This window comes from Salminus brasiliensis, chromosome 21 (genome assembly GCF_030463535.1).
Source record: "Salminus brasiliensis chromosome 21, fSalBra1.hap2, whole genome shotgun sequence".
NCBI classification, from domain to species: Eukaryota; Metazoa; Chordata; class Actinopteri; order Characiformes; family Bryconidae; genus Salminus; species Salminus brasiliensis.
This window is the reverse complement of record NC_132898.1, coordinates 8,500,857-8,512,594: the sequence shown is the minus strand read 5'-3', so window position 1 is coordinate 8,512,594 and position 11,738 is coordinate 8,500,857. Positions and strand designations below refer to the sequence as shown.

The 11,738-nt window shown below is 39.0% G+C and overlaps 1 protein-coding gene across 1 annotated transcript; it reads left to right on the top strand.

Moving 5' to 3' along the window:
- Positions 1-2,181: 2,181 nt before the first annotated feature.
- On the top strand, positions 2,182-8,777 carry hp1bp3 (heterochromatin protein 1, binding protein 3). Its single transcript, XM_072665722.1, has 12 exons — positions 2,182-2,248; positions 3,197-3,269; positions 3,648-3,879; positions 4,017-4,167; positions 4,564-4,710; positions 4,812-4,880; positions 5,035-5,183; positions 5,403-5,493; positions 5,701-5,860; positions 6,028-6,139; positions 7,057-7,251; positions 7,446-8,777. Exons 2-12 carry the CDS (start codon positions 3,206-3,208, stop codon positions 7,783-7,785), a joined length of 1,710 nt encoding a protein of 569 aa, XP_072521823.1. The 5' UTR covers positions 2,182-2,248; positions 3,197-3,205; the 3' UTR covers positions 7,786-8,777.
- Positions 8,778-11,738: the final 2,961 nt, after the last annotated feature.

Sequence of the window (11,738 nt, the reverse complement as noted above, 5' to 3'; positions counted from 1 at the left end):
ACTGGGTACTCACGGAATACATGTAACAGCGTTATGTAATCAGGATACAAAAACACTGTAATCTGTTACAGTAAAAACAAGAAGTAAGCGATTAGATTACAGTTACAGCATTTCAAAAACAGGGTAATTTACTAGCAGGATTACATTACGGCCTGAAAACATTCACTGGCCCAATATTCTTACCGTGTTTCTAATTCAGTGATCGAGCATGGTGGTGGGATGCTGATGCTGTTGATCGTTGTAACTTTTCCCTCCTTTTAATGACACAATCAGAGCTAGTTGAGTGTAACAGCGCCTCCAGGTGGAGAATCTGAAGCTTGCCTTCCCTGCATGGCTGTAAAAATGCATTCACTAATAGAAATGTCCTTAATTTTTAAAAGCAAGGCCAGGCCTTCCAGTAAATATTCTCCCAGTTTCAAAAGCCTCTCATGATAAGAAAATCACTATTAAAACCATGTAGACGAGCTAGGAGCATTTCATGATGAACGGACCAATAAATTCATTTCACTTTTTACATGAACTTTGAAATTGTACGCTTTTTTTCCATTTTCTGTGAAGTTCCCATTTTGGATATAATTGCAGCTGTATATAATAATTATAGTGTATATAATTTAGTATATATAGGGGATTTGCTTCATGGAGGTACTGGATATGAGATGGTTTGGTATTTGGTGAAGACACACAGGACTCTTTCATGTGAATTTACTTGTAAAGTTTTTCCTTTATCTTTATTTTAATATATGGCCTATAAAAATACTATGAAAATAATCAGATTACATTACTTTAAAACAATCCTTTGGATTATGTTTAAGTTATTTTTAAACAAGTAAATAATCAGTAATCTGTAACGGAGTACATTATTAAAGGAACCCTCCCAACCCTGAATTGAACCCTGACTGAACTGATTAGCCTTTGGTATAAATGAAGCTACAAAACTTTGGGGCTTTCCAGATCTAGAAGTGAAATAACACCAGGCTACCCAGCGCTGAAATGTGCACTATCATTCATAAGTTTGGAATCAGTGTTTTTAAAAACATAAATCTCATTTAGTTTCAGATAAATGTGTAATGATTCTAAGATACTCACATGTTTCAAATCCTTAAAAGAACACAGAATTATGAACCTATGAGTTATAGATGGTTCTAAAACTATGATACAATTCTGTAATATTAGCAATTAAGTTAAAACAAATAAATATCCTGAACGCTTTATGTTATAAAAGTAGCAGGCAGATCGGTTACAAGCCAGACCTTTGACAGAAGATGCTTTTAAATAGATGAAAAATATGAATTATTATTAGATTAAATACAGCTGAATACTCAGGTGTTTAAGGTAGAAAAGCACAAACCTGTGCGCTACAAGTGATGTACTGAGCTGACGAAGGGAAGCAAAGGTTTAGGACTCAACAGCTCATTCATTCAGCAAACTTCACTACACCGCTGCCCTCTAGTGGTGATGTAAAAACACCACTACACCACACAGACCACTAGAGGGCAGCACTAGTTCAGCTAGACTGTGCGTGTCTGTGTGTGTGTGTGTGTGTGTGTGTGTGTGTGTGTGTGTGTGTGTGTGTGTGTGTATGTGAGTGTCATCAGTAACATCCTTAGCCTTCTAAGCCATGTCCTTACGGTGAGGGACATATTTATATGTATCACAAATATACGTTGTATGTCATTTTCTTCATTCTTCTGTCAAATATCATATTGCACAAAAATAACATGTTTGCATAGGTTTATTTTACAAGGGAATTTATTTTAATATAACACGTGGCCATAGCCTTAAAACAGCAGGCATATATATATATATATATATATATATATATATATATATATATATATATATATATATATATATATATATAGTATTGGATACCACATTTCTTCACTCAAAAATGCTGCATCATTTATTGTCTTAAATCAGCTTGAGCTTATTTTCTAAGATAAATGTAAAAACATCGGCGTGACTTTTTTTTTTTTACACACGTTTACGATTTTAAACATCCTCGCCTGCACTTTTAAAACCCACAAATTCACTGTAGATGGTATTGTGAGTTTGTGGGTTTGATTGTTATTGTTTATATATATATATATATTTGCGCTTTATTTAAAAAGTGTGTTTGTGTTTTGATTTGACGTTGCTGGCCACGCCCGCCGCGTCATTACGTCTTTACGTGGCCGTAAAAGGGGGAGGGGCACGTAAACAGGAATCCGAACAAAGAGAGACGTTTACAGCGAGCAAGTGCATTAAGGTACGAAAACAACATGAAATTCTTGTTTTTAAACGTATGCATCCTCTAATAGTTACAGCAGTGCGGATACGGGCGGTTTGGCTTCCTCTGGGGTTTCAGATCACATGCATTTTTAGTTGCCATCAGTGCAGTGTAAGCGCCATTACTGTGGAGGGTAAATGGACAAAATGGCCATTTTCGATCTGAGCTCTCGTTTCGTCTCCTGCAAACTTCCAGCGTGTGCATTCATGAGCCTTGCACCGCCTTTCCCACCGGGGAAGTAGTAACCGTTTTATTCAAGGTGCTTTTGCAACACTGGGGTAGTTGGGGAACCTGACTCGATTGAATCATGATCTTATTCCCATGATAATGAAGTGCAGTTGTTTGATGGCCTTGTTTGGCAGCAGCCTGCATCCTTTCCTTTGAAGAACATGCACGACCTCGTTGAAGTCTTCAGCTAGTCTAAAGACTGGGACTAAGCTTGCATAGCTGCTGCATGTGCAGCAGTGTTGTACACTTCATATGTCAACAATGCAAAGTACCTCCCAATATATAGAAATAATTAAATTCCTGTAGTACTTGGGTATGGTTGGTGGTGATTACCAGCTTTTTGAGAAGTCCACAGACTCAAGTTTACCTTAGTCACTTTAAAATAGCAAAATTTTCATTGTATGTTCATTCAGAGTTGGACTCGGGAGTAATTTGAGGGGGATTTCCATGGTCTTTGGATTAGTGTGATATACACTACAGAAATGTACAGTCTGATTGCTATCGATAAGAAAAACTTTGTATAGTACTTTATTATGTAGGTTCTCCGCAGCCCCCAGTAGTTTATACTGAATGTCCCCTGTGGATTTCCAATAATTACAATTAATTTACTGCCTATACCCCTAGAGGCATTGAGTTTTTTGAGATTGAAAACTTTAGTGCCACATTCTTTAGTTTAATTGTGTATTTTATATCTTGCAGATCATAATCATGCCGATTCGCCGTTCAGCTGGGGCCCCGCCCAAGGAAGACGCACCCCCAGCACCTGAGGCGGGTACGTATGGCCCATTTTGTGCAAATTAGTGATGAGTGTCCGTCAGCCCATGGCAAGGCATGGAGTCTGATACACATCTTGTATTATAGAGGCTTCACTTCATTTACATCTTTATTTACATATGACTTCATTTACGTTTCAGTCTGGAGTGTGTTGCTTCAGGCTTAATAGTGCCTATATACATACAAGCATTAAACAATCACTGCTTGGAACAGATTTTCCATTGTAAAACACTTTACGTAGTACATATTGCGTAGTAATAAACTAGGAGTAAGGACCCTTTAATTAACAATACACGTCACCTTCAAGCGGAGCCTGACGTATGCTACATATTTAACTCTGATGTCCATCTGTGTGCTTTGGTGGTATCTGTTCCAGAGCCTAAAACCAACTCCGGTGAGTCTAGTTCTGCAGCCGAGGATCCTGAGGCACCGGCTCAGGCAGCTTCGGAAGGGCAGGCGAGTGGAGAAGCAGGAGAGAAGTCTGCTGATGGAGCAACAGATGGGGAGAAAGTAGAGGATGGAGAGAAAACAGCTGACGGAGAGAAGTCCGAGAAGGAAGGAGCCGAAGAGCAAGGAAAAAAGAAGAAAAAGAAGGATGCCAAAAAAGAGTGAGCCACTAAACATTTGGAGATTTGATGAGATGATTTTTATGCATTTTAATAAGTGGAGGTTATTCACTCTTAATTGCTTAATTACAAGAACAGTAGACCAACAAATTGTTTTGTATGTCTTTTGGATGTTTCAGAGACAAAGAAGGAGCTGATGAGAAGAGCAAAAAGGTGAAAAGAAAAATCCCTGCTTGGGCTACCATGTCTGCCAGCAAACTTGCCACTGCCCCAAAAAGTGTCTCTCTGTTTCAGCCCAAAGTCGAAGAAATCCTGCTTGACGCGATTCAGGTTGGTGCTTCATATATTGGTGGTATTTTCCAACAACAGTAAATTAGTCAAGTCAAGTCAAGTGGGTTTTTATTGTCATTTTAACTACATACAGAGTACACAGTGAAACGAAACAGCGTTCCTCCAGGCACATGGTGCAACATAGACACAGTGCATACAGAACACAAGTGCAGACAGACAATACAACACAATACAGACAAAGAATAATAAGCTGTAGGCAAACATAGGACTGGCAGTGAATCATTTAAAGTATGACCAAAACATTGTTAAACATCTTTAGAATTTCTCCTTGCTGCTTATCATTTAGGTGCAGTTCTTTTCTGTTAAGATGATCTCTGAACTTTGAGACCTTGAACCTATAACGTTTGTTGTGTTTTGTTTTTTTTTCCTTTTTAGAACTGTAAGGAACGCAATGGCGCCTCTATTTTCACCATCATGAAATATGTAATGAAGAAGTATTCCCCCATGGAACTAGACAAAAGAACAAAAAGTCTATATAAGAGGGCCCTTAAAAGGCTGGTGGAGAAAGGGGCTGTCAAACAGGTGATGTCCTAAAGGCAATGTTTTTTGCGGTGTTCGTACATGTCTTTTTTTATAAGCATGTGTTCATTTGTATGTTTTTTTTTTTTTTTTGTACCTTACAGCTAAAAGGCAAAGGCTTTTCAGGAAGTTTCACCATTGGAAAGGTCCCTACTAACCCTCCCTCAAAGAAGGTACTTCTTTAAATGCTATTGGCTTACATCTGCATAGTTCACTGAACAGTCAAAATGGTAGTGACATTATATGCTTTTTTTATTAGCTATGTTGTGTTGCAATCAGTCATTGTGGCAACTGTAAACAAATGTATTTGCTGTGATTGGTTGATAGAAGCCCTCAGCCTCCTCAGGAATAAAGGGGACGCTAGGTGAAAGTCTGCCGTTGATCATGACGCGTCTGTGTGAGCCCAAAGAGGCTTCTTACATCCTTATCAAGAAGTACCTGGAGCAGCATTTCCCTCAACTCAACGTGGAGAACAGGTCAGGTTTAACATTGGACTTCAAATTACAGAGGTCGTGCCATGGAAAACTGATTTCCCCCCTGCTTTTTAATTAGATTGGTGGATCCTAAATGAAATGAAGTAAAATGTAATGTTTACACCACAAAAACAAGGTTCGAATTGGCCTGCAAGGTGGACCAGAATTGAGCACTGCTGTGTTTGAGGCTTCATGTGACTGATGTTTCTCAATGTCCTTCAGGCCTGATGTGTTGAAGAACTGCCTGCAGAGGTCTGTGGAAAGGGGCTATTTGGAGCAGATCACTGGGAAAGGCGCCTCTGGGACTTTCCAGGTTATTTCCTCTTAATCAGTACATGTCGTTTGTGGGTTACCAAGAGACTGCAGTATTTGTACTTTGGTTTAAAGTAAAGTTCAATCCTAATGTGCCATTTTATGCTGGTATAAATGGTTAATGTCCATGTGGCAATAACACGAGCCTTGTTCTGAGACATTTGTGTGAGGAGCATATGAGGTAAATATGACTGTTTCTTTGTACCAGCTGAAGAAGTCTGGAAATAAGGTGCTACTGGGTGGTGGGCTCCTGGAAGATGCTATTGTTGCAGCTATCACTGCCATGAATGAGCCCAAGTCCTGCAGCATAAGTACACTCCGCAAGTTCCTGGTAGAGAACTACAAGGACCAGAATGTCTATCTCCTTGGTATGCCCACAGCTGTAGACATATGAAATATCTGGACACTGTCCACTTTCATCACCCAACTCTGAAAATGATTTATACCAAAGTAATGTCGACAACTCTCTCTCTCTCTCTCTCTCTCTCTCTCTCTCTCTCTCTCTCTCTCTCTCTCTCTCTCTCTCTCTCTGCAGTGGCAAACCTAAAGAGAACCTTGCAGAAGTGCAAGGTGATGGGATGGATGGAGCAGATCACTGGTCACGGCCTCAGCGGATCCTACCAGCTCAGCTATCCTTACTACCCAAGGTACCGTCTCCTCTAGAGTAATAATACAGTAATGAACTTGTAAAAACTAGTCGACTACACCATATGAGGAAACTTATAGGATAAACATAAGCAGAGGTAATGGAAAATCAAATGGATTCTGACAGCACGTTACTTAAGTTTGTGGTATCCATTTATAGAGCTGGGCAATGTGATAATTTATTACAATACAATAAAATTTGTCATTTTGATAACGGTGTGCAATATCGAGGATACTGTTAGTGCTTTGTTAGGATATTGCAGTGTAATTAGACTGGTTTAATTCAATGAATAGCAACAGATCACTGTACTCCGTATGGAAGATTATCTGAATAGTAGTTTTTAAGGATATGTTGCTACTTTTTTATTTTTTAAGTCTGGAAAAAAATTGTGTATTGCGAAAAAATGTCTTAAAATGTCATGATATAGTATTTTTACCATATCGCCCAGCCCTATTGTTTATTACATTGTTGTTACCTAGGGAGAAAACAGCAAACTTATCAAACTAAAGAATTGGCTACAGTCCTAACCAGGCGAATAAGGGAAGGTTAATTGATGTCTGCACTCTAGTACGTTCTGCGTTGTTTGTTTGTAGTACTTTATTGGCCACTGTTGAGTAGAGACAGTGTGTCTAAATTCATGTGTGTCTACTAGTGATGCTATAAGATGGTAGGAAAGTAATTTAGCTAAATGCAATTTCTGACTGAAAATCTGAACTTAAGGGATACTAGCAGTAGATGTACTTCCCTGTGAATTTGCTGCCTTCTAGAAGCCTGTAAGAATCTGGCTTTAATTTACCCATTTATTATTATTATTATTATTATTGTTGTTATTAAAATGATATTTTGATATTATTAAAATGAGCACTACTTTGTTATATGCTGTATGCAGTACAACCTCACCTTGCCTCTCTCCAACAGTCCAGCAGTATTGTTTCCTGAAATGATGGAAAAAATCAAACAGAAAGAGGAAAAGAAGCTCCAAACTAAGAGGAATCGTCATTCTGAGGACAGCGATGAGGAGGAGGAGGAGGAGGACGACGAGGAGGAAGAAGAAGAAGAAGAAGAGGAGGAAGAGGAAGAGTCAGAAGATGATGAACCACCTCCTCGCAAGAGGTCAGGAAATTAGTGGTTGCTATAAAAAAAACTGTTTGACTACAGTAAAAAGTGTAGCTAGAATGAATGTAAGATCTGCATCTAGTGGAATCACTGAAAACACTGGAAGCATGACTGTTTAAACAACTGGAAATGCTTCAGTAATGTTTTCAGTGTGAACTGGTTTCAAATGCAGTTTTGTTTTTTCTCCATAGGGGTCAGAAGAGGTCTGCGCCCAGAAGCCGTCAACCTCCACCCAGTAAGAGAGCTAAAGCTAGCGGCAGAAAGCCAGCTAAAAGACCGGCTGCGTCGGCAAAGAAATCCTCAGCCGCTGCTAAATCAGCTTCTTCCAAGAAGGCCTCCCCGCCTGCTAAAGCCACGCCGGTCAAGAAGGCCGCTCCAGCCCGCAAACCTAAAACGCCTATCGCCAAGAAGATGACCAGCAGGGTGTCTAAGCGACCAGGGCCTAAGAAGTCTCCAGCTAAGAAGCAAGCAGCTAGTTCTGCTGTGAAGTCTAAGACTGCCTCCCGAAAGTCCCTTAGAGCCAAGAAATAAGCTCAATGAATTACGTGTGGGTGAAAGATCAACTGTAGCTCCTTAGACTGCAGTGCTTTTGCTGTTTTTTATTTTTCCCCATGTTCTTTTAGTAGCTTCACTGTTCTCCATTTCTTGGAGCGTCCCATTAGATAAAGATTCAACTTTTTCTCCCCCCCCCCCCCCCTTTCCGTCAATCAATCTACTGTAGTTTTTACAAAAGCATTTTCAGTTTTGTTTTTTTTTTTGTTTTTTTTTTTGTTTTGGTTTTTGTTTTGGTTTTTTGGCAAAGTTGTTGAGTGCCGAAAGTATTTTGTTTGCATTGTTCTAGCTGTTCTTTTAGAACACTGTTTGTGCGATGGTAGGTGCCATCATGTCTTGATTGTGCACAAAAATATTGATTTCAACTTGTTTGTCTTTGCATAGACCATAGTTTCTTTCACATTCTCATGTCCACAGTGTTTGAGAGATCTCCTCCTCTAAAGTGTTCACGTTATTCTTTGCGGGTTTTTTTTTTTTTTGTTAAAAGACATTTCAGTCATTTTGTGAAATTGCATAGTGACATATGGAGACAGCAGACTTGTCAGCTCCTTCATGGAAATGAAGAGGTAATGTGCCTAGATTTGAGTTTGACTGGCAAGGTCTGCCTGAATTGGGGCCAATCTCAAAGCAACCATGATTAACGGCTGTACATGCGAGATAGCAAGTTATCATTTGGGTTGTGGGTTTTTTTGTTTGTTTTATTTAGATTTATTTTTTGTTTTTGTTTTTCTTTAATACATAAAATGAAGGTGAATATTTATATAATTCTTCCTTTGTGTAACGTACAAAAACAACAAACCTCCATAAGTCAAACTGAGTTGAATATTATGTAAAATGGTTAACCCAGTGGTATTCTGTGTAATTAGAGAGTCAGGGAATTGGATTTTATTTGATGAGCTCATTGCTCATGACCTGCATGCATGTAACTGATATGCTTTTCTGTAGTCCTTAATAAAGTGACTATATTTGTACTCCAAATGACTAGATTTATCATTTAGTATGGGTTTATGCAGACTACACACTATATTAGAATTGTAGACTTTATTTTGGCCATGGTTAATACTGCAAAACCTTTTTTGAGGGGTCTAAGCACAAACTATCCATTAAAATCCCTAGTATGTGCCAGAGATGAGCTGGCATGGATACATGTTTCATTACACAAAAAGCTTAATTATGTCTCTTAAGTTGGTTTTAGGTCAGTGAAACACTGAATGACAAAAACTACCTTTACAAGATGTACAAAATGGCCTGTTTAGACAATACTTTAAAAAAATACTAAAGGATCTGGGCACTCTTGGTTACATGTCTGTTACAGTGAAACGCTAAGCTAAGATATGACCTAGTTTCCCAAATGCATAAACTTTGCCAGCTCTCCCCTGTTACACATGTAGACAAAATTGGTACCCCTTGGTTAATGAAAGAAAAACCCACAATGTTCACAGGATTAACTTGAATCTGACCAAAGTAATAATAAATAAAATTCTATGAAAATGAACAAATGAAAATCCGACATTGATTTTGAACCATGCTTCAACAGAATTATTTTAAAAAGTAAACTCATGAAACAGGCCTGGACAAAAATGATGATACCCCTGAAAATAATGTGACCAAAGGGACATGATAAATCAAGGTGTGTCCACTAAGCATCACAGGTGTCTACAATCTTGTAATCAGTCAGTGGGCCTATATATAGGGCTACAGGTAATCACTGTGCTGTTTGATGACATGCTACATTAACATGGACCAGAGGAAGCGAAGGAAAGAGTTGTCTCAGGAGATTAGAAAGAAAATTATAGACAAGCATGTTAAAGGTAAAGGTTATAAGACCATCTCCAAGCAGCTTGATGTTCCTTTGACTACAATTGCACATATTATTCAGAAATTTGAGATCCATGGGACTGTAGCCAACCTCCCTGGACATGGCCGCAGGAGGAAAATTGATGACAAATCAAAGAAACTGATAATACAAATGGTAACAAAAAGAGCCCAGAAAAACTTCTAAAGAGATTAAAGGTGAACTTCAAGCTCAAGGAACATCAGTGTCAGAGCCAAAGTGGACTTTATGGGAGACCATTGTTGAAAACAAATCATAAACTGGAATTTGCCAAACTTCATGTTGACAAGCCCCAAAGCTTCTGGTAGAATGTCCTGCCCCAATGGACAGATGAGACTAAAATGGAACTTTTTGCCAAGGCACATCAGCTCCATGTTCATAGACGGAAAAATGAAGCATATCAAGAAAAGAACACTGTCCCTACTGTGAAACATGGAGGAGGCTCTGTTATGTTCTGGGGCTGCTTTGTTGCATCTGGCACAGGGTGTCTTGAATCTGTGCAGGGTACAATGAAATCTCAAGACTATCAAGAGATTCTAGAGAGAAATGTGCTGCCCAGTGTCATAAAGCTTGGCCTCAGTCACAGGTCATGGGTCTTGCAACAGGATAATGACCCAAAACACACAGCTAAAAACACCCAAGAATGGCTAAGAGGAAAACATTGGACTATTCTGAAGTGACCTTCTATGAGCCCTGACCTAAATCCTATTGAGCATCTTTGGAAGGAGCTGAAAAGTGCCGTCTGGATCAAACACCCTTCAACTGGAGCAGTTTGCTCATGAGTAGTGGGCCAGAATACCTGCTGAGAGGTGCAGAAGTGTCACTGACAGTTACAGGAATCGTTTGATTGTAGTGATTACCTCAAAAGGTTGTGCAACAAAATATTAAGTTAAGGGTACCATCATTTTTGTCCAGACCTGTTTCATGAGTTTATTTTTTTTAAATAATTCTGCTGAAGAATGGTTCAAGATCAATGTTGAATTCCATTTGTTCATTTTCATACAATCTTTATTTATTATTACTTTTGTCAGATTTTGTCAGATTCTTCTGTCAGTTCTCTCAGATGGTTTTCTTTGTCTTCCAGACCTCAACTTGACCTCCATCATTTTTATTTTAACTACATTGCGAACTTGGCAATTCTTCGCCATCATGACAGCTTTCTTGGAGTTTGCAGTTGTCTGGCTGCTATTAATTTGGCCTGCATGGTATAATTGGGCTTAGTCTATCTAGGCTACTACATCAGTCAGACTATGACTGAACTGCAGTGTTTGCATGAATGTAGCCTGGACTATCAGACAAAATATCAAGCCATTGGTGTGCACATAAATGTAGTTGTTGTATTTATGGTTTCTGATAGTATGTCTCCTGCTGCTTTATTTTGTCTTTCAGATAAAGTATTGTGACAAATACTAATTGATTAAGGTTAACCCACAGGTTCAGAGTCAACCCCTGACCCCACTGTGCTGCATGTACAGACAGTGGAATGTGGAAAGTCTAGATATTCAAATGTAAGCTTGTGTCAAAGTTGATTTAGCTTGCACTTTAATGATCCACTTTTAAAGGTAATTGATAAACTTGTTACTTAATTATGCTCAATATGGGAGCAGCACAACCTCAGGCAGAAGGGGGTTAGGTCACTTCCCTAGGGGCACCCAGTCGGTCCCTTGATTTAAACCAAAACCATCTGTCTGCTATCTCGACTCGATTACCGCTAGGCTATCAGCACCCCTGGTCTGTATACAGTCTTAAAAAATGCCTTATCTGAGAAACCCAAAGACCAAGCTAATCAATCACTTGCTAGTGAGTCACTGGTGTGATATATGACCATTTACCTCAAGATTACAAAATATCTCAGCTCACCCAGTGAAAAAAAAGGCTTCTGTTGAAATTCACCCCACCCAGCAGCAGACTGCACGCCGTTCATCCTGTCACAACATGTCTGAGCCTAAACGTGGAGTTTTTGTACGGGTGAAATTGTTCCAGTTAATTCAGTCTCCTGTAGTAGTGTGTAAATCATACGTAGTTGTATTTGACAGATTGCTCTACCAGGTCTTTTTGTTTCTGAATCAATTCCGAAACTGCATGAGGTTAGAATTTT